Raw genomic sequence first — 21,900 nt, 5'->3', positions numbered from 1 at the left:
TCTTAAATTTTGGGCCATCGCTGTGGTTTAGCAGGTAAAGCTGCTGCCTGCAGTGCTGACATCCCATAAGAGTGCTGGTTCGAATCCCAGCTGCTCCACTTCCGATCCAGCTCTCTGCTGTGGCCTGGGAAAGCAGTGGAAGATGGTCCAAGTATTTGGGCCCCTGCATCCATGTGGGAGACCCCAAAAAAGTTCCTGACTTCTGATCGGCCTAGTTCCGGCCAGTGTGGCTGTTTGGGGAATGAGCCAGTGGATGGAAGACTTCTCTCTCTCTCTTTCTCTGCCTCTGTGTTCTTCTGCCTTTAAATAATTAAATAAATCTTTAAAAAAAATTGATTTCAAAGCTTTCTTTTCCACTATCCAGTCTTCATCTAGAACTGCATTGTCAATTGGAGTTCTTCAAACAAATCATAGGATAAACGTGCTCCTTAAATCATCCACCAGGGAATAATCTTAATTGGTACAATTATCTACCTAAATTACAATCACACTCTATGAGCACTTACTGTATCCCAAGGATTGAAAAACATTTTTGCGTTAAAATAAACCTTTACTTTCTTTTTAAAGATTTATTTTTTTAGTTGAAAGTGAATGTTACAGAGAGAGGGAGAGAAACAGAAAGAGATCTGTGATTCACTCCCCAGATGACTGCAATAGCTGGGGCTGGGCCAGGCCAAAGCCAGGAGCCAGGAGCTTCTTCCATGTCTCCCACGTAGCTGTCAGGGACCCAAGCACCTGGGCCATCTTTCACTGCTTTCCCAGGCCATTAGCAGGGATGCTGGATTGGAAGTAGAGCAGTCAGGACTCCAACTGATGTCTACATGGAATGCCACTGTTGCTGGCAGCAGTTTTTTACCTGCTATGCCACAACACTGGCCCCCTACTTCCTTTTCTCCATGGAGTTTTTGAAGTGCTCTCATGCTAAATTGAGTAAACTTAATTTCAGAGAAGGCATATTATTTCGTCAAAGCCATACTCCTATCATGTAACAGTAATAACACATTTTACTAATTGTTTATTGTATACCAGGTAGTGTATTAAATACCTTCTATAGTCCATCTTATTTAATCTCACAGTATTTTAACAGTACTGTCAGCGTTTCAAATCAGGAAGCCAGTGTTTGAGATGTGTATAACCCAGGTCACATGATAGGTAAGAGGTAAATACCACTTTTAAAAGCAAGTGAAATTTCTAATATTCAGGTTTATTCTCGTCACCACTGATACACTGCTTTCTTACTACTTTAATGTGTGAATGCCGTAAATTAGGACTGAGGTCTCATACGGTCTCGCAGTCCACACTGCTGGTATTTATCTATGGGAAATGACATCGACCTGTTGAAGAGACACCCGCACTCCCATGTTTATTGCAGCACTAGTCACAGTAATCAAGCAAGGGAAGCAGCCTAAGTGTCCTGTCAGTGATGAATGAAGAAAATGTGGTACATATATATGGTGGAATACTACTCAGCCATAAAAGGGGCAGGATTTTGTCATTTTCAAAACCGATGGAACTGGAGGTGATTGTTGTATGTAAGATAAGCCAATCCCTGAAAAGTATCCCGTGATCTCTTTCATAAATGAACCTGAAAAAGTTGTTCTCGTAGAAGTTAAGAGTATAATGGTGTTTATCAGAGGCTGTGAAGAGAAGGGGAAGGAAGGACTAGGGTGAGGTTGGTTAATGGCTACTAAGTTCTAGGTGTATGGGAATAACAAGTTTTTGTGTTCTGCTCATTAGAGGAGGTATAGATCATGATAATGTACTATGTATTTCTCACTAGAAGGATTTTTGAATGTTTTCACCATAAAGCAGTGTTGAGGAGATAGGCGTGTTTATCATGATTGGACACTGCACAATCTGGGCACCTATCATGGTATCCCATACGTATGTGCGGTTTTGCATGTGTCCATTCAAACAACAACATGAAAAATAACTCAGGTCTCTTACACAGAAGCGGTTCTTTGTGTTACTCTTACCCTCTGTGTTCTTCCTGAAAATGGGCATTAGAAACTGAACTCTGTAACCTGGCATCTCTGAAAACCATGCCTTTGGTTCTAGGAGCCAGTCCTGTGGTGTGTGAAAGGTTGCCTGGTGTGTGCTAGGCTGTTGGTTTGTGTACTGGAGGAACATATTCCTCTGTCTTAAGCCGCTTTGAATGCTTTGTTTTATTAACAGGCAGAAAAGTAGTTGATCATTAGAATCCACTTTGTATTTCATTAGAATGCATACTGCTTTTGAGCAAACTTAGCAATCTTCATAATAAGTCGTAGTAGGAACACTTTTTTCCTCTAGTTTATACATTCTTCCTTCTTCCTTGTAGGTTGGGATAATTCTTCATTATTCCACCCTTGCCACAGTCCTGTGGGTGGGTGTGACAGCTCGAAATATCTATAAGCAAGTTACTAGAAAAGCAAAGAGGTGCCAGGACCCCGACGAACCACCACCTCCACCAAGACCGATGCTCAGGTATCTGATGCCTTTGTTGTAACATCTTCAGTGTTATCTTAAATGTCAGTTAAACATTTTGTTCGTCAATGTTGACACAGAGATCATCAATTATAACTCAAAAAAATGGAGACTACATTCTGGGAAGGAAAAGAATGGATTATAAACTGGGCACCCTGCAGGTTATGCTCCTGCTGTGTGTGTGTCCTGAGTTAGCTGCATCCCACTGGCTTCCCGGCTCATCAGCTCTGAAGTGGGGCAGATTATACCTCATAGAGCTGTCACTAGGAATGAGTGAGTTACTGGGAAAAACACTTAAACTGATCTGGCCATGTAAGAGGCCTTAAGAAAATGTTAGCTCTTTTTCTTTCCTTGAGGTCATATGTTAGAGATTTCTACCTGCTCAAGTTTGTATCCATTTAATTATTCTCTACAAAAGACATAGTGGAGTTGGAGTTATGTCCTCCCTACCCATTAGAACAGAAGCCTTGCCAGTGGTTTATCTTACTGTAAGAGCACAGCTTCATCAGTGCTGACTGTGTGTGTTGACCGCCTGGCCCTTGGTGTGTGCAGTCCGCAGAAGGGCTGTAGTCATGTTAGGTTTTTGGGAATTCCAAATGGAGGCACCATTAACTTGGGAAGGATCCTGGGCTGTTTGGAAATGCTGAACCACTATCCTGAACCTTGCTTCTTGTTCAGGCAAAGGATGGGTGGCATGCCAAATAGAGGAGCCAGCTGAGTCCAGGCTGACTGGCGTCTGGGGGTGTGGTGCAGAGCGGCAGGAACTCAGCGTGGGAGCTGGGTTTGGGGCCTTTGGGGCCATGTTGAAATGTGAGTGGCCACTGAAGGCTTAACTAAGGGAGTAACTTGATCCAGTGTCATTTTAGAAGGAAGGCCATGGCGGTAGTGTGGGATGTAAATCGGATTCCTAGAGAATAAGGAATTCCACAGGGGTCCTTGCTGTGGTCCCCGTGAGGGCTGAAGCCAGATTGCTGGCCTGGAGAGGAGGGAGGAGGACACTGAGTGTGTTTCTCTGGGATACGAGTCCAGCCAGGTTTAATGAGCATGAGGAAGAGACACACGCAGCCGGCTACACCTTACCCACTCTGTTAGCTAGGATGCCTCCGTAGTGTTCTGTCCATTGAGGAAACACTGCAGGGAAAGTAGCAGTGGTGCAGGAACACAGCGGAGGGGGCTCACCAGTACTCCTGGTGCCAAGTGGACCTTTTTGGAGCTCTAGGGGTCAGCAGACAAGGCGAGCTAGACACAGTGGTGAGGCAGGACCCACTGCCAGGTGCGGCTGTTGAAGCTGTGATCATGAACTAGATCTCTCCTGGAGAAGTGAGGGAAAGAATGATCCCTGGGCCACTCCCTGGCTTCCTGGCTTGGCGGTGAAAGATCAGGGGAAGAAATGAAAGAGCAGCCCTGAGAATGTGTGTGATGAGCATGAGACTGGGTCTGGGAGGGGAGTGTGCACCTTTGTCACCACATGTGTTAGAAACACGAGAGGTGGTGTGTTTGGGCGACTGTGCTTTCCTAGGGATTTGGAAAAAAAAAGTCACAAGAGGTTAAGGAAAAGGCTGTGTTGGCATCAAACACCTTGCATTCTCACAGTGATTCTAGGGTGGCAGCCCCACCCTAGAGCTTGTGGACCCCTTCCTCCCCTCCCTCTGCTTGCACTGAAAGAAGCTGCAGCTGCACTGCTGTGTGGAGAGGAGTGGGCAGGGTGGAGAGTGGGCCAGGGCTGGCCCCAGCTGGCTGCAGCCAGGGTACCTGCAGCCACGTGTCCTGGAGTTTGCCGCTGAAGGGAGAGAAAAAGAAGGTGTGGTGCAAGCTTGTAGAAGGGTGGGGAAACTCGAGCTTATATATAAGCTAAGAAGAGGCATTGCAGAAGAAGTTTTGAAACCCACAAAATAAGAGTTCGTTGATAACGGGAAGTCTCAGAGGGGAGAATGTTGGCAGAGGGAGTGGCAGAACCCGAGATTGTTTTTGGAACAACGGCCTTCTTTTCAGGCTAGAATAAAACGTGAGTTAGTGTGGTAGGAAGAGGGAGGAGGGAACATCTATTAGCTTCCCCCGAGTCTGTGCAGGACAAGACGGGGCTGTAGATCCATCAGTTTTCAGCAGTACTAACAACAAACTTAAGGAGAAACAGTGTATGAAGAATATGCCATGGACACTGCTGTTACACAGCACGTTCAGGACTGGGGGCCTTGTCTCAGTAGGAGCAAATGCAGGATTAAATTCTGGTGGTGCCCTAGGGGATCCCGCCTGGGCTGAAGGTTCTTTTCAGGAAGAGCAGAAATCTCAGAGGTCAAGCTTTTCTTTGCAGTCCTAGTCACCACTCTGTCCTTCTTCAGTTCTTACTGCACCCTTCAGACCTGTGCCTTCCCAGCTGCTCTGGAGGCGCAGGGTTGGGGCAGGCAGAGGGCTTCTTCACTCTGAAGGTGCAGCATCCAGATACCATCCTTGTCTTAGGAAACAGTGATCGGAGGTCCTACAATAACCGGGCTTAGCTGAGCACTGATCAGTAACTAAAACAACATTGTCTGTCATGCTGTTCCTGGCACCGCGAGGTCTCAGTGCCTCTTGGGTCATGGTCTGAATTTCCAGTTCATCAGCTGAATCAAAAGAAGCCAGTCCCTCATAAAGTTATAAGGAGCCCTTTCTGCTCCGTGGCTCAGCACTACTGTGCAAGTCCACAGGGTGGCAGCAGCTAACCAGGTTTCCCCAGCTCCGAAACTTCCTGGGCCTGTGCTTTCAAAGAAATCCAAAACAAAACAGAAACATGGTATTGCTAAAACAAAAACAAAAAACCTGCAGCCTCCCGAATATATCCCTCAGTATGTTTTTGTAATAAAAGTTTAATAATCTTGCAAAGAATGTCTTGGAACGTAGTGAGACACTGAGAAAAATCTGGCATAGACGGACATTCACTGCTGTCACTCCTCCTAGGTTTTACCTGATCGGTGGTGGGATCCCCATCATAGTTTGTGGCATAACAGCAGCAGCCAACATCAAGAATTACGGCAGTCGGCCAAACGCACCCTAGTGAGTATTGTGTGTTCTCTGTGTACCTGGCCCAGTTGCTTCTGTCCGTTTTTGTTTAAGCATCTTCTAGGCACCACCAGTTACTGCACAGCATCTGAGCTGCTTCCCTGTGTTCTTTCCTAGTTGCTGGATGGCGTGGGAACCCTCCTTGGGCGCCTTCTACGGACCGGCCAGCTTCATCACTTTCGTAAACTGTATGTATTTTCTAAGCATATTTATTCAGTTGAAAAGGCACCCCGAGCGCAAATACGAGCTTAAGGAGCCCACCGAGGAGCAGCAGAGGCTGGCGGCCAATGAACACGGTGAAATAAATCATCAGGATTCCATGTCTTTGTCTCTGATTTCTGCATCAGCGTTGGAGAACGAGCACACTTTTCACGCTCAACTCCTGGGGGCCAGCCTTACGCTGCTCTTGTATGTGGCTCTGTGGATGTTTGGGGCCTTGGCCGTATCTCTGTACTACCCTCTAGACTTGGTGTTCAGCTTCTTTTTTGGAGCCACCTGTTTAAGCTTCAGTGCGTTCATCGTGGTTCAGCACTGTGTGAACAGAGAGGACGTCAGACTCGCCTGGACCATGACATGCTGCCCGGGACGGAGCTCCTACTCGGTGCAAGTCAACGTGCAGCCCCCCAATACCGGCGGCACGGCCGGCGAGGCTCCGAAATGCATCAACAGCAGCGCAGAGTCTTCGTGCACAAACAAAAGCGCATCGAGCTTCAAAAATTCCTCCCAGGGCTGCAAATTAACCAACTTGCAGGCTGCTGCGGCTCAGTGCCATACCAATTCCTTACCTTTGAACTCCACTCCGCAGCTTGATAACAGTCTGACGGAACACTCAATGGACAACGATATCAAAATGCACGTGGCCCCTGTCGACGTTCAGTTTCGAACAAATGCACACCCGGGCCGGCACCACAAAAATCGCAGTAAGGGACACCGGGCGAGCCGACTCACGGTCCTGAGGGAGTATGCCTACGACGTCCCGACGAGCGTGGAGGGCAGTGTGCAGAACGGCCTGCCTAGAAGTCGCACAGGCAACAGCGAGGGGCACGCGAGGAGTCGCAGAGCTTACCTGGCCTACCGTGAGAGACAGTACAACCCGCCCCACCCGGACAGCAGCGACGCTGGTAGCACACTTCCCAAGAGCGGCAGGAACTTTGAAAAGCCCGTTTCAACCAGCAGTAAAAAGGATGCATTGAGGAAGCCAACCGCAGTGGAGCTGGAAAGCCAGCAGAAGTCGTATGGCCTCAACTTGGCCACTCAGAATGCACCGACAAAAAGCAGTGGGCAGGATGGGCCCTTGCACGGGGTCGATAGCACTGGCAATGTCAGGACCGGGCTGTGGAAACACGAGACCACCGTGTAGCGCTCCGGGGCTTCCTAGGCAGAAGTTGGTATGAACTGTGATATTCACATTCCCTTAAGCTCTGAACATTGGAAAATAGATGTTTACAGCCACCTGAGGAATTCGACTCCGTTTTGAATAAACTTCTAAGTTTTGGATTTCATTTGTTTTGTATCCCCAAATTGTTGCCTTTTTCCCCCCTTAGAAAATTTACAGAAAACCTTGAAACCATTGTTTTAGTTGTCAAAGCCCCAATAGGACAATTTTGGGAATCCAAAATGTAATGACTTGGACTCTGTACTATTGACTTAACATTTCAAGCTTGTATTTAATATAATAAATAGGCGTTTGTCATTGTGTCTGTTTTTCATTTTTATATTTTACAAGACAAGTGTTTAGTTCTATTTTACTGAAATTTATACTTTGGGGTATTTTAAGGGTAATTGTGCATAAACATGTGATCAGATACATTACATGGTTACCAGATGCAGCATATATAAGAAGTACTTTTAAAAAAGTTCATGGTTTCCCGAGTTAAAACAAAAGTTGATTTTAGTATGAACATTTTTGAAATTCATGCATAGTTTTTTCGTAATACTCATTTTCTATCAAGATTTAGATGACTCCTTATAAGTCAAAGTGAATTTTAGATTGATATGTTTTGTAACTGTAATTGCAAACAGTACAGAACTTTGAAAAGTTCTCCTACAGAACTTTTAAAAGTGGAAATGCCTAAAAAACTGTCCAAGTTGCATCATTTTGCCCTATCACTTTGATTGTATTAATAGTTTTCAACACTTCTGTGACTTTTCACTGGTTTATATTTGAGTTTTATTTCCTTACTCATTCTTTTTGTTGGGCGTGGAGGGCCAGCCCATATGTTGTTTTTGAATCTAAGTGAAGAGCTGCCATGTAAGATTCACGTTCACTCATTCTGGACTTTACAATTTTGGCTGTTATGTTGCCTTTTATTTTGTCCTTAGAATGAAGTTCCTTAGGTTCATGCTAAAGTTCAGATCTTTAATTTCTATTCCAGGTGTAAAACCAGCTCTTATACAGATGTTGTCACTGGTCACCTACACACCTCTGACCCTCCTGTTCCCAGTCCTCAATCTCACTGGGATCCCCAGTTCCCCATCTTATGCATTATAACACCAGAAAAATTGACACAGCTTAGATCTATTTTCAGCAGAACTAAAAACTTGAATCAAATCTGATTCAAAAGTACATATTCAAGACACGCTAAAAAAGGCACGGCTTAGCTTGAGAAACCTCAAATCCTGAGGGATTAGCTTCTGGTTTACAGAGAGCAGCTCTCAGAGACACCGTGAGATGTTTAGGGTACATGTTCACTCCTCATTAGGTGACTGCATTAGAAATAGGTTACTTTGCTTTGCAAGAATAACACAGAGTTCTACTGAAGCTTTTTTTTTTTTTTTAGATGGTAGTTGCAGAGGTAGTTTTGGTAGTGGAAATATGGCAACCAATGGATAGATGTGCTATTTGTGCTTGTAATGTGCTTCTTGCCCAGCATCTTCTGGAAAATTGTTATTGTGTGTGGAGGATGGTGTTTAATGATGATTACCTAATCGAGCATGGACTGGATAATTCTTACTCCATTCTTACTACATGTACTTACGTTATTTTGTAGTGTTTTATTCACATCTTTAACCTGTTTGACCCACTAGCCAACTCTAAAGCTGTAGGCAAGGAGAGCACTTTGTTGCTCTCCTTATTCTACATCAGCACAGGCAATGAGGATTTCCCTTCTTGGAATTGTCAATAAGCATTTTATTCAAACATAACAGAACTCCATTTAGGTAACAGGAAGAACATGAATCAGGAATGGGAAAGGATTGGAAAAGCAATCAAAACACTTGTAGAAAATGAATATTTCATTAAAAATAGAAAGTGCTGACTGATGACTTTACACAGCCTTCATCACTGATTGAATTAATGTGATGTGTGGGATGTGAATAGTACATTACATTCTCTCATCTTGGTCATCTGTGATTTATGTCTTGTTGCTGGCTGAGGTTTCTGCTTTTTAGAGAAATGTGAGCTATTCACAGATGTTGCAGTTTCTTAGAGATCAGTGCATCCATTTTATTCATTTCATTTAAAAAGTTTGGCAACTGAGCCTCAGTTTCCAGCATCTGGACATGCAGCAGGTTACTCCGTATCCAGGACTAGGGCTTATGCTTCCTACCATGTTTCATTGCTTCTTACAGTGCTTGGTATCTGCAGTTTAATCCAACTTTATTCCATCATGATTATTTCTTTTCTTTAGTTTCATAAGGAGCTTTGACTCTAAGTAGTTAAATCCATCCTCCTAGGAGACCACATATGACTTATTCTTTAATTCTGTGAGTTATTTTTTGAAGTCATGCCATATAATGTATATAATACATTGCACATATACAGTACCTATGTATATATAATATATGTGATATATATTATATACATTATTTGTGCACATTCTATACATAACTGAATATTGCATTCTAACCTGATTTTTAGATTGTATTAGGAAATTTGGGATATATTTTGGGTTTGATTATTATACTAATGTAAAATGTTCATTAACATTTCTGTCATTAACAGATTGCAACTGATTACTGAATCGAGATATTTTGGAAATACCTATAGCAGTATAACTACATCTGTGTTCAATATATATTCTGCTTGGAATGTATAGATTGAGCTCCTTATAGAGAAACCACAATGTAGAAATAGACCTGAATTTTTCAGACATTGAATTCAATATGCCCAAACTGGAATTGGTTGAGAATATAAAAAACTGGGGAAGGAGAGTTGATAATATCTGATACAGGAATTAAAGTAAATCATCACAGAAAGTGAGGCATGCAACAGCAATCCAAATTTAGAACAAGTGGTAAGTATTTTTCTTCACAGATTCCAGTGATCATTCATCTTTAGTTCAGAGGCCGCTGTGTTTGTGGGTTCCACGTTCACTGATGCAGCCAACTGTTGGCTGAAGCTTTTTTTTTTTTTTAAATTACATGTATCCTGAATATGTGCAGATCTTTTTGTTTTGTCATTATTCCATAAATAATATAGCATACCAACTATTTACATAGCGCTTACACTGTGTTAGATATTGTAAGTAATGTATTAAAATGTGGTGATGAAGTGCCTAGGTTATCTACAAATACTATGCCATCTTATGAAAGGGACTTGAGCATCTGTGATTCTATTTTCTGCAGTACTCTTACTGGGAGGTCATTGATGATTTGTAGTTACTTGAGTCATCCCATCACTTTTGTGAATTTTTGCCATATTTTACTTAATAAGTTTCCTTTATCTGCTCAACTTTCATACCTCCTTATTTTGATAGTTTTATTCATATTCGACACCAATAAAAATTTCTGTGATGAAGTCCAAGAGAAGATTCTTGAATATGGTCCCACTTCAGAATCCAGAGTGTAATATGCACTTGCCTCAGTGTAGGCAAAACACTAGGAGTATCTTACTGCAAAACAATTCTAACCACATTTCTGAAAATCCAAGATCATCATCTCATATAGAATAATCCATATAGTATGAGGGCACTTCAGATGGTTTGTAGAAAAATGAAATTAAAAGATAACTTTATACTAGAGCAGTTTTTTGAAATCCGTGTGTGTTAGGGATCTTTAGAACTTCCATGGAAAACGTATATTAAGACAAAAGTTTGCATGGATTTTATGAAATATTTTGGCACCAATAGATACTTCTGTTAATTAGATTTTCCATGAACTTTTTGAAGTGCCCTAATAGGAAATTTCTAGACATTTAACTAACTTCAGGTTTAAGTTGGCAAGCTGACAGTATGACAGGCCTGAGGGTTTTGTTGGTAGTGGGACTGAAGGCGCTACCTCATTACATCTATACAGGGATAGGTCAGAAGGTACCTAGAGAGGTCAGGAGTTACAACCAAGATGACCAAATAAAGCTGAGTCCCTCAAAGGACTGCATCTATGGGGAAAAAAACCCCACACTTAAGGCTGAGAACAGGGAAGTTAATCAGTCATGTTCTGGGTTCTGGCTTTTCTCCCCTACAAGTTTACAACCACCAGGTGGTAAACTTTGTACTGCCTGCAGCCTCCTGTACTCCCAACAGGTTAGGGTAACAAACATGGCCTCGTAGATGTGTCTCTTCCAGGTATGGAAGAAGCAAATAGAAAACAGTGCCCAAAATAATGCATTTCTCAGCAGTCTGTGAGATTTATGTGCTCAGATGCCAACAGTCTCTTAGGCATTCAGCACTGCTGTATCTGTAGTCTTCTGGAATGAGCTGCTGTAGTTAACAGTTGTCTCTTGTATGCCTTCACCGTCCTCTCCTTTACATGGACACACAGAATGAAGTGTGATTGCCTGACTGTAGTTAACCTCTGCAGATATGGGCATGAGACCATACCAGGATGGGCAATCTCTTCCCTGGGTACTTACCTAAAGGCTGTTTGGTAGTTAAGGAACTCCGGATTCTTTGACTGTGATGGATTCTGCCTTGTAACACTGTCGCCAGAGTGATGCAGAAAACCAAGAGAACAGACAGAAAGAAACGAGAGTCCCAAGGCTTTTTATTGGGACTTGGGTTCTATGATATCAGCCCACCTGCTCTGCCTCCCTTTGGTTGGAACTAGAGCTGATTTCCATTAACTTCCATACAAGAATTCAAGCTAATACACGAGTAAAATCTCCATTTCATTTTTTTGCATATTCTCAAAGATGTCTAATTTCAATGTTTGAAGAAATACTCCAGATCTAACCTTCAAGTGCTGTGATTCCATTTTTGGATAAACATTTTAATTCATTCTCATTATTTGAGTACAAATGTCTTATAATGAAATTGTAATTTATTGTCATTCCATAGTTTTTTAAAAAATAGCCATTATACTATTAGAGAAGAAATTAGGAATAAAGAAATATATTCCTTTAGGCAAAATACAGTATGCTAATTTTATAAAATCCACATTTAATATTTTGCAAGAAAGGTTTGCTCTCCAGTGTAAATTGCTCTTTTTCATATGAACAGGAGATTGAGTTTTCAATTCAAGAAGGAAGAGCATTTATAACTGAAAAGCTATTCAGAAGCAAAATACTTTTGTGTTCTATAGAATGTTATTCATTTAATATTCACCTTTGAATGTTTGAAATTCCTTTTGAGTCATCAGACACATTCTGTTGTGACAGATATGATACACTTTAAGAATTTAACCATTGAGTCCTGCATTATGCCACAAGGGGTTAAGCTGCCACCTGTGAGGCTGACATGTGAACCCTGGCTGCTCAGCATCTGATCCAGTTACTGCACCTAGGAAAGCAACAGAAGATGGCCCAAGTGCTTGTGCACCTGCCACCCACGTGGGAGACCAGGATGAAATTCTAGGCTCCAGGCAACCATTTGTAGAGTGAAATAGCAGATGAAAGATTCTCTTTCCCTCCCCATCCCTCTCTCCCTTCCTCTCTCCACTCCCCTCTATTTCTGTAACTTTGCCTTTCAAATAATAAAACACATCTTATAAAATGATTTAGCCATTCATGAAGCTCCATTTGTATTTTCATATTTCTGCTTTGGTGAAAAAGTGAGTGTGTGATGTTGGAATGGAATTCTCCCTGCTTCCGTGTCAACTTAGGAGCCCATCAGTGGATATCAGGATTGCTAAATGTAGTAAAAACTGCCACAAAAAGCCTGTTCCACAACCATAGATTCTAACAGGCCACGCATAAAAGAAGAGGCCAAACAGATTTGTAAAGGAGATTGGAGAAGTGAGGTTTTTGGGAGAGCTTTTTTGGAGCAGTTGAATGCTGCCTTATTTCATTCTAGTGGGAGGGATTTCCATCAGCAGACCTGGAATGGCTGCTCTGTGGTCTTTGAAATTTAGGCATAGTTGGGGCCTGCACTGTGGCTCACTTGGTTAATCCTCCGCCTGCAGCGCCAGCATGCTATATGGGCACCGGGTTCTAGTTCCAGCAGCTCCTCTTCCAGTCCAGCTCTCTGCTATGGCCCAGGAAGGCAGTGGAGGATGGCCCAAGTGTTTGGGCCCCTGCACCCACATGGGAAACCAGGAGGAAGCACCTGGCTCCTGGCTTCAGATTGGCGAACCAACGGAAGTAAGACCTTTCTCTCTGTCTGTCTCACTGTCTGACTCTATCTGTCAAATAAAAAAAAAAAAAAGAAATTTAGGCATAGTGAGTTGGGGTCCAACTCATTTCAACTCCAAGATAATGTAGAGGGCAACAGGTTATGGTAGGCAGAATGATGGTCCCACAAAGGTTTTTGTATCCTAATCCAGGGAGCCAGGGAATACATTATCTCACAGGGCGAAAGAACCCTGCAAACAGTTCAGTTAGGGGTTTCGAGACACAGAAATTATCCTGGATAGTTTGATGGGTCTAATCATGCAGATGTTTTTGAAAGGGGGACAGGAGGGTTAGATTCAAAGGAGATGTAATGGAAGCAGAAGTCAGATTGATGTGTCATGGAATAAAGAATGCAGGCAGCCCCTAGAAGCTGGAGAGGGCAAGAAATGGGCTCTCCCCGTGTCCTGAGAGCTGTCAGAAGTAGCACAGCCATGCTGCCCTCTTGATTTTAGCTCACTTAAATTGATTTTGATTATCTGACCCCCAGGGCTATAATAAATTCTTGTGGTAATTTGTTACTGAACTTAAAGAACATGAATATGTAAGCTGAAGCTTTGGTGACAGATCTCAATGAAGGCAGCTGCTGTGATGCAGGCCAATAAGCACAGGATGTGGGGAGAAAGATGTATGAAGATTTTTCATGGACCTCACAAGAGAGCCATCTGATACGCATGTATTTGTGAGGTCTGTTCAATCGTGCCCCCATAGAAGAGCAAGGAAGCATTAGCAGGAAGAGGTGGCTTTCTGTTCTGGAAGGATTACAGGAGTCTACTTACTGTGTCAAAGGAACTGCAGCAGAGTGGGGTCCAGAAATCTCAAGGTCAACTTCTGACCTTTCTAGTTAGGTAAACCTTGTCTTGACCTTTTCCCCAATTTGTCCGTCCCTATCGATAAGGTGCAGAAATGGGGAAGCTGTATTCCTAATGTAGGGTTTGAAAGATAGTATTTCTAGTCACTTTAAAGGTAGTAGAAGATTTGATGTTAAAGCAAAGTTACAGGTTTATTATCTTGAGCTTGACTTTTTAATTACTTAATGATTTTCAGTGGTATGAAGTGTCCATAGACCCTGTCAGAATTTTCTCCTTGGGAGAATTTTATCCCTCACTGAGTTAAGTATGAACAGACAATACAATGTGAAACACAGTTATACTTGTAAATTTTATGAAAGTTTTCAAATAGGTAAAAAGTAGTGTTACAAATTGCCTTCTTTTTTTTTTTTTTTTTTTTTTTTTTTTTTTTTTTTTTTTTGACAGGCAGAGTGGACAGTGAGAGAGAGAGACAGAGAGAAAGGTCTTCCTTTTGCCGTTGGTTCACCCTCCAATGGCCGCCGCGGCCGGCGCGCTGCGGCCGGCGCACCGCGCTGATCCGATGGCAGGAGCCAGGAGCCAGGTGCTTTTCCTGGTCTCCCATGGGGTGCAGGGCCCAAGCACCTGGGCCATCCTCCACTGCACTCCCTGGCCACAGCAGAGGGCTGGCCTGGAAGAGGGGCAACCGGGACAGAATCCGGCGCCCCGACCGGGACTAGAACCCGGTGTGCCGGCGCCGCTAGGCGGAGGATTAGCCTAGTGAGCCGCGGCGCCGGCCCAAATTGCCTTCTAATATGTTATTTGGGGGTCTGACTTTAATTACAGTTAATGAATTTATTGGTGTGGGAGCCTAAGCCAATAGGCTTGATGGCTTTATGAGAGGAAGAGAGCTTTTTCTCCAATGCCCATGCACAGAGGAAAGATCACATGAACACAGTGAGGAAACAGTACCTGCAAGCCAGAAAGAGAGCTCACTAAAACATCCATGTTCAGGGATAGGACTTCCAGCCTCCAGAACTGAGCAAATACATTCCCATCTATGGTATTGTGTTAGGGTAGCTTGGGCAGAGGAATGCACCATGTACCCACACCTTATCTTCAGTAATGATCAACATTATGTCCAGCTTCCTTCATCTCTTCTCTCATTCCATTCTTTCTCATAAGGATTTTTAAATCAAACCTAGCATGTGTTTTTCACTTCTAAATGTAATCATGTATGTAACCAAAAGATGATTTACAACTTAACTATTGAGGTATACATCTTTACAATTCATTATTTTTTTGCTTCCTCACCCTTCTAAGTACACTGGGAATTGAAGTGAGTTATGGGCATGTGATACTCTCAGTACTGAAACGAAGTGGAAGTTATTTGTATTCACTATTACCCATGCACCCCCAGATCCAGGGCCTTCATATAAGATTTTTTCCTAATTCTGTGGTTTGAGTGGGCATTTCTTTTCTTCTGAGACAGTTTGGCTTCTCTGTGTGCTCAGCTGGCATCTTGGTTGTGGCTGCATGGACTTGACCGGCTTCACCTGTGATGCATCCTTTGCTCCGTGTGTTCTCTCACCAGTGAGCTAGTTCTGAGTTTTTTCCTGTGACAAGAGTTCGAAAGAGCATCAGCAGCGTGAACCCCAATGCACCAGCGCTTTCCAAGTCTTTGCTTCTGACACATTTTGATTTGCTGATGTTCTCTTCGTTGAGGTAAGGTACGTGGCCAAGTACAAACTCAAGAGGTAAAGAATAGCCTTCACAACCTGATGAGAAGAGCTGTGAGGTTGTTCTGAAAGGGGTGTGCATGCAGGATGACAAGGGTTTGGGGCCATTTTTGCAATCTGTTTAAAATTTGTTGGTTATGATTAGCTGAGGATTTTCTTCTCAATATTGTATGTGAAAAGACTGAACAGCACGTTTAACAGTTGGTAATTGGAAGTGGAACAAAGCAGAATAGGATTAACAGAGAAGGAAAAGAGTACGTTTCTAAGTGACCATTAATAATATATAGAAAAACAATAGGTTTATGTGTTGATTGTCACTGAAGATTTGCTTAGTTAACAAGTATAGTAATATTCTTGTAGACTTTCTTTTTAAAAAGGTCTTTATTTATTTATTTATTTGAAAGGCAGAGCAAGAGAAAGAGTGAGATTGAGATAGATATGCCTACCATCTTTCTGAAATGCCTACAAAAGCCAGGGCTCAGCCAGGCTGAAGCCAGGAACATGGCACTACATCAGGGTGTACGACAGTGGCAGGGACTCAACCACTAGCCCTGTCACCTGGTATTCCCAGGAATGCGGTAGGAGGAAACTGGATCAGAAGCATTGTAGTGGGGATTTGAAGCATGCATTCCGCTATGGGATGTGATTGTCCCAAGTGGTGACTTATACCGCTGTGCCACAGACCTGTCTGTCTTTGTAGATTTTGAAATATTTTCTATATATATGATCATTTTGACTGTAAATCATGATAATATATAGTCATTCTTTCAAGGCTATATGTATTTGATTCATTTTCTTGCCTCATTTCCAATCCTAGAGGAAAAGTACTCTTTTACCATTAAATGAAAATTAGATACAGGCTTTTTGTTTGTTTTTTACATATTTCCTTTTTCCAATTTGAGCCTATTTATATTCTTTTTTAAAAGTGGAAACATTTTTTCTTCATTGCATTAGATCTTCCTTTCCTAGTGTAAGACTCAAACTATGAATCAAAATTCTGCTTTATCTGCATATACAATATTTTAAAAATTTTAAGTCATCTTGAAATATTTTCTGATTGTCCTTGTCATTTATTTGTTGACCCATGAGATGCCTAGAAGTGTGTCAAGAGACTTTGTAGCTATGTTAGTCATTATTGACTCTTAAATAACTTACTTTATCATCATAGAACATACTTTGTATTTCTTCAGTTTGGGAGTTATTTTATATTGAGCAGCTTGATCTATGGCATCAAATGTTTCATGACAGTTGTTGAATCTATTATTTTATTAGTGTTAATTAGGTTACATTGACAGTGTTCTTCAGAATGCCTCTAATATTGATAGCTATCTGCTTCTCTTAGATGCTGAGGAGGAGATGTTGGAAACTCCTATGATAATTTTGAATCTACTTCTCCCTCTGTTCTTTCTTTTCTTCATGCATTTGAAACTCTACAATCAGATGCATGTAAAATTAGTATTGTGCCTATTATAAATTTATAATTTTATTATTTTAAAGTATTATCTCATAATATTTCTTGTCTCAAAGTCTATTTTGACTTCATTTAATAAAGCCTCATCAGCTTTCTTAGATTAAATTTTTCATGTGATATATCTTTTTCCATATTTTTAATTTTAATATTTGTGTATTTAAAGTGAATTCCTACTGGCGCCATGGTTCACTTTGCTAATCCTCCACCTGCGGCGCTGGTACCCGGGTTCTAGTCCCGGTTGGGGTGCCGGATTCTGTCCCGGTTGCTCCTCTTCCAGTCCAGCTCTCTGTTGTGGCCCAGGAAGGCAGTGGAGGATGTCCCAAGTGCTTGGGCCCTGCACTTGCATGGGAGACCAGGAGGAAGCACCTTGCTCCTAGCTTCGGATTGGTGCAACGCACCGGCCGTAGCAGCCACTTGGAGGGTGAACCAATGGGAAAAGGAAGACCTTTCTCTCTTTCTCTCTCTCTCTCTCTCACTAACTCTGCCTGTCATAAAATAAATAAATAAGTAAAAAATAAAGTGAATTCCTTATATACAGCATATAATTAAACCTTTTTAAAAATATACAGGTTACCAACTCTGCCTTTTATATCAAGTATTTAGATTATATTTAATAGTATCAATATAGTGTGTTAAAATCTCCCATCTTGATGTTTTTCTATTGTCTTAGATCTTCTTTGTCATTTGTTCCTTTTTTCCTGACTCCTTTTAGATCAATTGAGTATTTTTAATATTTATAATCTGAAATCCTGGTAGCATTTCTTATAATTTCAGAAAACCCCTAAAAGTTGAATCCTTTCAGTTATTGTTTTTCTGAAAATGCATTCTGTCTTTCTTTTTGGAGAATAGTTTTGCTTAATATCCCTGTCTAGATTAGCACTTTTAATTACTTAATGATGTTATTTCATTGTCTAAGTGCTTGCATTTTTCTGATAAGATGACCAATAGTTCATATCCTTTTCTACTGTATGTGATATTGTCCTTTTATTGCTGATTATTTTTAATATTTTAATTTTATCATTTTCAGAAATTTTGTTATGATATATTTGGTATGGCTTTCTTAGTTTTCATATATCTTAAATTTATGCATTTATTTTTAAATCAAACTTGTTTGTTTGTTTGTTTGTTTGTTTTGACAGGCAGAGTGGACAGTGAGAGAGACAGAGAGAAAGGTCTTCTTTTGCCGTTGGTTCACCCTCCAATGGCCACTGTGGCTGGTGTGCTGTGGCCGGCACATCGCACCAATCTGAAGGCAGGAGCCAGGTGCTTCTCCTGGTCTCCCATGCGGGTGCAGGGCCCAAGGACCTGGGCCACCCTCCACTGCACTCCTGGGCCACAGCAGAGAACTGGCCTGGAAGAGGAGCAACCAGGACAGAATCCGGCACCCCAACCGGGACTAGAACCTGGTGTGCCGGCGCTGCAGGCAGAGGGTTAGCCTATTGAGCCGCAGCGCCGGCTTTAAGTCAAATTTGTAAAATTTATGATCTTTTTCTTTTTAAAGCATATGTTAACCTGATATTGTCAAAAAATCACCAACATTCTGTTTTAATTTCTGTTTTTCTTTCTGTGTTTCAATTTAGATACATTCCATTGTTGTATCTTCAAGTTCACTGATCTTTTCTTTAGTAGTGTCTCATCTCTATTAAGGCAGTCCACTGAAATGTTTAGTTCAGTGCTGAATTTCTCATCTGTAGGACTTGTTATTCTTTGTAATATCCATTGTATATACATTTTCCTCTAAAATAAAATACTAATCATACTTGCAATTACTCTCTTTTTTAAGATTTTGAGAATTTATTTAAAAGTCAGAGTTACTGAGCGAGTGAGAAAGAGAGATACAGAGAGAAGATCTTCCATCCACTAATGACCACAATGGCAAGAGCTGGACTGGTCCAAAGCCAGGAGCCAGGGGCTTCTTCTGGGTCTCCCACATGGGTTCAGGGGCCCAAGTACTTGGGACATCTTCCACTGGTTTCCCAGGTGCATTAGCAGGGAGCTGGATTGGAAGTGGAGCATCCAGGACTCCAACCAGCACCCATTCTGGATGTCTACAACACAGTGCTGGCCTCTGTATCTCTTTTAAGTCCTGTCTGCTAATTTCTTCATATATGTCATTTCTAGTTTGTTTTCCTATAAAACATTTTTTTCTTGGCTATTGGCTCACATTTTTAAATTTCTTAGTCTTTTTTTATTTAATGTTGCTTATTCTTAAGTTGTGAAGTATAAGATTATTATTTTCTTAAGGACCGTTGAGTTTTATCTGGGAGTTAGTAAAGTTACTTATATATTTTATTGATCTTTTCAATTTTTTTAAAATGTATTCATTTATTTTATTTAAAAGGCAGAGAGAGAGAGAGAATGCATGCTGTCACATGCACTGGTTCCTACCTCATGCCACCAACAGCCAAGGGTAGGCCAAGCCAGATTGAGGAGCTGAATAACTATCTGGATTCCCCACATGGTGGCAGGAGCTCAATTATTGGAGCCATCAACTGCTGCCTCCCAGGGTATACATAAGCAGGAAGCTGGAGTCAGTAGCAGAGCTGGGATTTGAATCCAGCCATTTCAGTATGGGATGAGGGCCTCCAAGTGGTGTCATCATTGCTATACCAAGTGCCTGCCACTAAAGATCTGTTTTTAAGAATATATCTAGTGTAACCTTCACCATGAGGTTAGTTTACCCCTATGACATAGCATTGATATTTCATAGGTCTCTGCCCCTGGCAGGCTGTGCTGTCAGTGGGCACTGCAGACTCTCCACATTGGCTGGGTAGAACTCAAATGTCTCTCAGTCCTATGTGAGCTCCAAGAGTTGTTTGATTTGTAGTTCCCAGTTGTTCTTTTCTCACTTTGTGAAATTTCGCCCTAATCATCAGATTCCTGGAAGTATTTCCTGGCACCTCTGGTTCTTTCCTTCGTTTTCCAAACACATGAGCTTTTCTGAATTCCAATCTTCATTCACAATCATATTTTTTTTCAATTTATTTATTTTTCAGAGAGAGAGATGGAGAGAGAGAGATTCCATCCATTGGTTCACTCTCCAAATGGCTGCAAAAGCCATGGCTTGGCCAGGCCAAAGGTAGGAGCCTGGAATTCCATCTGAGTCTCCCACATGGGTGGTAGGGACCCAAGTACTTTGGACATCCTCCTCTGCTTTCCCAGGCACATTAGCAGGGAGCTTGATCACAAGTGAAATAGCTGGAACTGGAGCCAGTGCCCATGTGGGATGATGATGTCCTAGGTGGTGGTTTCATCCACTGTGCCACAGGCGAGCCCCTTCATTCACAACCTTAATAACTCTTTGGTACTCTGCTTGTGTTCTCCCATCTATGGCATGTAGGGTGCCATAGGTAGAAAACTTGAATAGTCTTTGTCATCTACTTGGATTGTTTCTTTTTTCCTGGGGTTCATAGGTCTTTGATGTGTGTTGTCCAGTGTTCAAAAACAGTTATTTTACACATTTACTTTGCTTTTCCAATTCTTTGTTATGGGTGCACAAGTCTAATCTAAGTCACTCTAATATACCTAAAGTGAAGTCCTCTGTTCTGCTAGGTTTTATTGATTGCTTACAGACAAAATATATATAGCTGGGGGCTGGCAATAATGTGATGTAACAGGTAAAGCTGCTGCCTGCGGTGCTAGCATTCCATATGGGCACCAGTTTGAATCCCAGCTGTTCTACTTCTGATCCAACTCTTTGCTATGGCCTGGGAAAGCAGTAGAGGATGGCCCAAGTCCTTGGGCCCCTGCACCCATGTGGAAGAACTGGAAGAACTCCAGGCTCATGGCTTTGAAAATTGGCCCAGCTCTGGCCGTTACAGCCACTTAGGGAATGAACTTGCAGATGGAAGGTCTCTCTCTCTCTCTCTCTCTCTGTGCCTCTCTGTATCCCTCTGCCTTTCAACATATATTTCCTATTAATAATAATGAAAATATCATCACTCTTGTAAATTAGAGGAACTAATTGTGATAAATCTGTAGATTTAAAGATAGAAAATAAACTTTATACTTATTAAGACTATTTCCAAATTAATGAAACAAAACCATTTAATTAAGCAAGGAGGCATTATTGTTGAGGATCTGTGTAATTGTGTTATTCTCTTCTTTTTCCAATGTCATATACCTTTTAATAGTGTTATTTCTTTTCTTCATTTCCTACAGACTAAATTTGATTATATTTTGAGGAAACATTGTTAATTTACATGGCTTTTAGTCATCATTATTTTTCTGGATCAATTTGTCTGATTTGAAATTATTTAAATTTCTTGTCGCTCATTTCTTTGGTCTTATGTAAAGAGTCCCGGTGGACATTAATTTGGAATTATTCATTCATTTACAGAAACCAAAGAAAACTTGTTAGAGATTTAATTTCCTTTCACCTTAATTGTAGAAATTCCATTTTCACAGCTTATGATAAAATTGAGCCCCTAAAAGGTGATTATTTTTGTATGAAATAAGAAGAATCTTTGTACTTCAAGGATCCTGCATTGCTACAAATACAAAAGATATATAAACACACAAAAACAAGTGTACCAGATTCTGTTTTCCATTATGTCCTTTCCTGACACTATCAAAACTTGCCTCTACACAACCACCTCTAGGGTAGATGCAGCCATCCAGGGACAATCAGAACCAAAACTAGAACCAAAAGCAAATTCAAGCCCAGAGTCGGATTTAGCACTGTCCCTTTGCGCAGTTACTTAACATGTGACTCCATACAGAGAAGCTTGTCTGAAAGAAGGGTAGATGTGGTTTTTGGAGTCTGGAGAAAATCCCAATAATTTTCATAGGACTCTCACACAATTTAAAAGTATGCTACCTCAAGTACTGCCGCCTTGGTTTAGAAAGGAGAGAGTTAAAATTTAAAAAAAAAAAAAAAAAAAAAAAAAAAAAACCTGTGGGATTCCAACCTCCTCA

At 41.5% G+C, this 21,900-nt stretch overlaps 1 protein-coding gene across 2 annotated transcripts in view; it reads left to right on the top strand.

Moving 5' to 3' along the window:
* Window positions 1-7,198, top strand: part of ADGRA3 (adhesion G protein-coupled receptor A3) — a 139,770-nt gene extending 132,572 nt beyond the window's left edge. For both annotated transcript variants that reach the window (XM_008274595.4, XM_070069597.1), the window contains 3 exons: window positions 2,321-2,466; window positions 5,401-5,496; window positions 5,620-7,198. In XM_008274595.4, coding sequence (XP_008272817.3) covers window positions 2,321-2,466; window positions 5,401-5,496; window positions 5,620-6,862 — 1,485 coding nt within the window. In that variant the 3' untranslated portion in view covers window positions 6,863-7,198. The remainder of the gene's footprint in view (window positions 1-2,320; window positions 2,467-5,400; window positions 5,497-5,619) is intronic.
* Window positions 7,199-21,900: the final 14,702 nt, after the last annotated feature.

Source organism: Oryctolagus cuniculus, chromosome 2 (assembly GCF_964237555.1).
Source record: "Oryctolagus cuniculus chromosome 2, mOryCun1.1, whole genome shotgun sequence".
Lineage (NCBI taxonomy): Eukaryota > Metazoa > Chordata > Mammalia > Lagomorpha > Leporidae > Oryctolagus > Oryctolagus cuniculus.
Note: the sequence above shows the minus strand (reverse complement) of the source record. Positions and strands in the feature narration are given on the sequence as shown.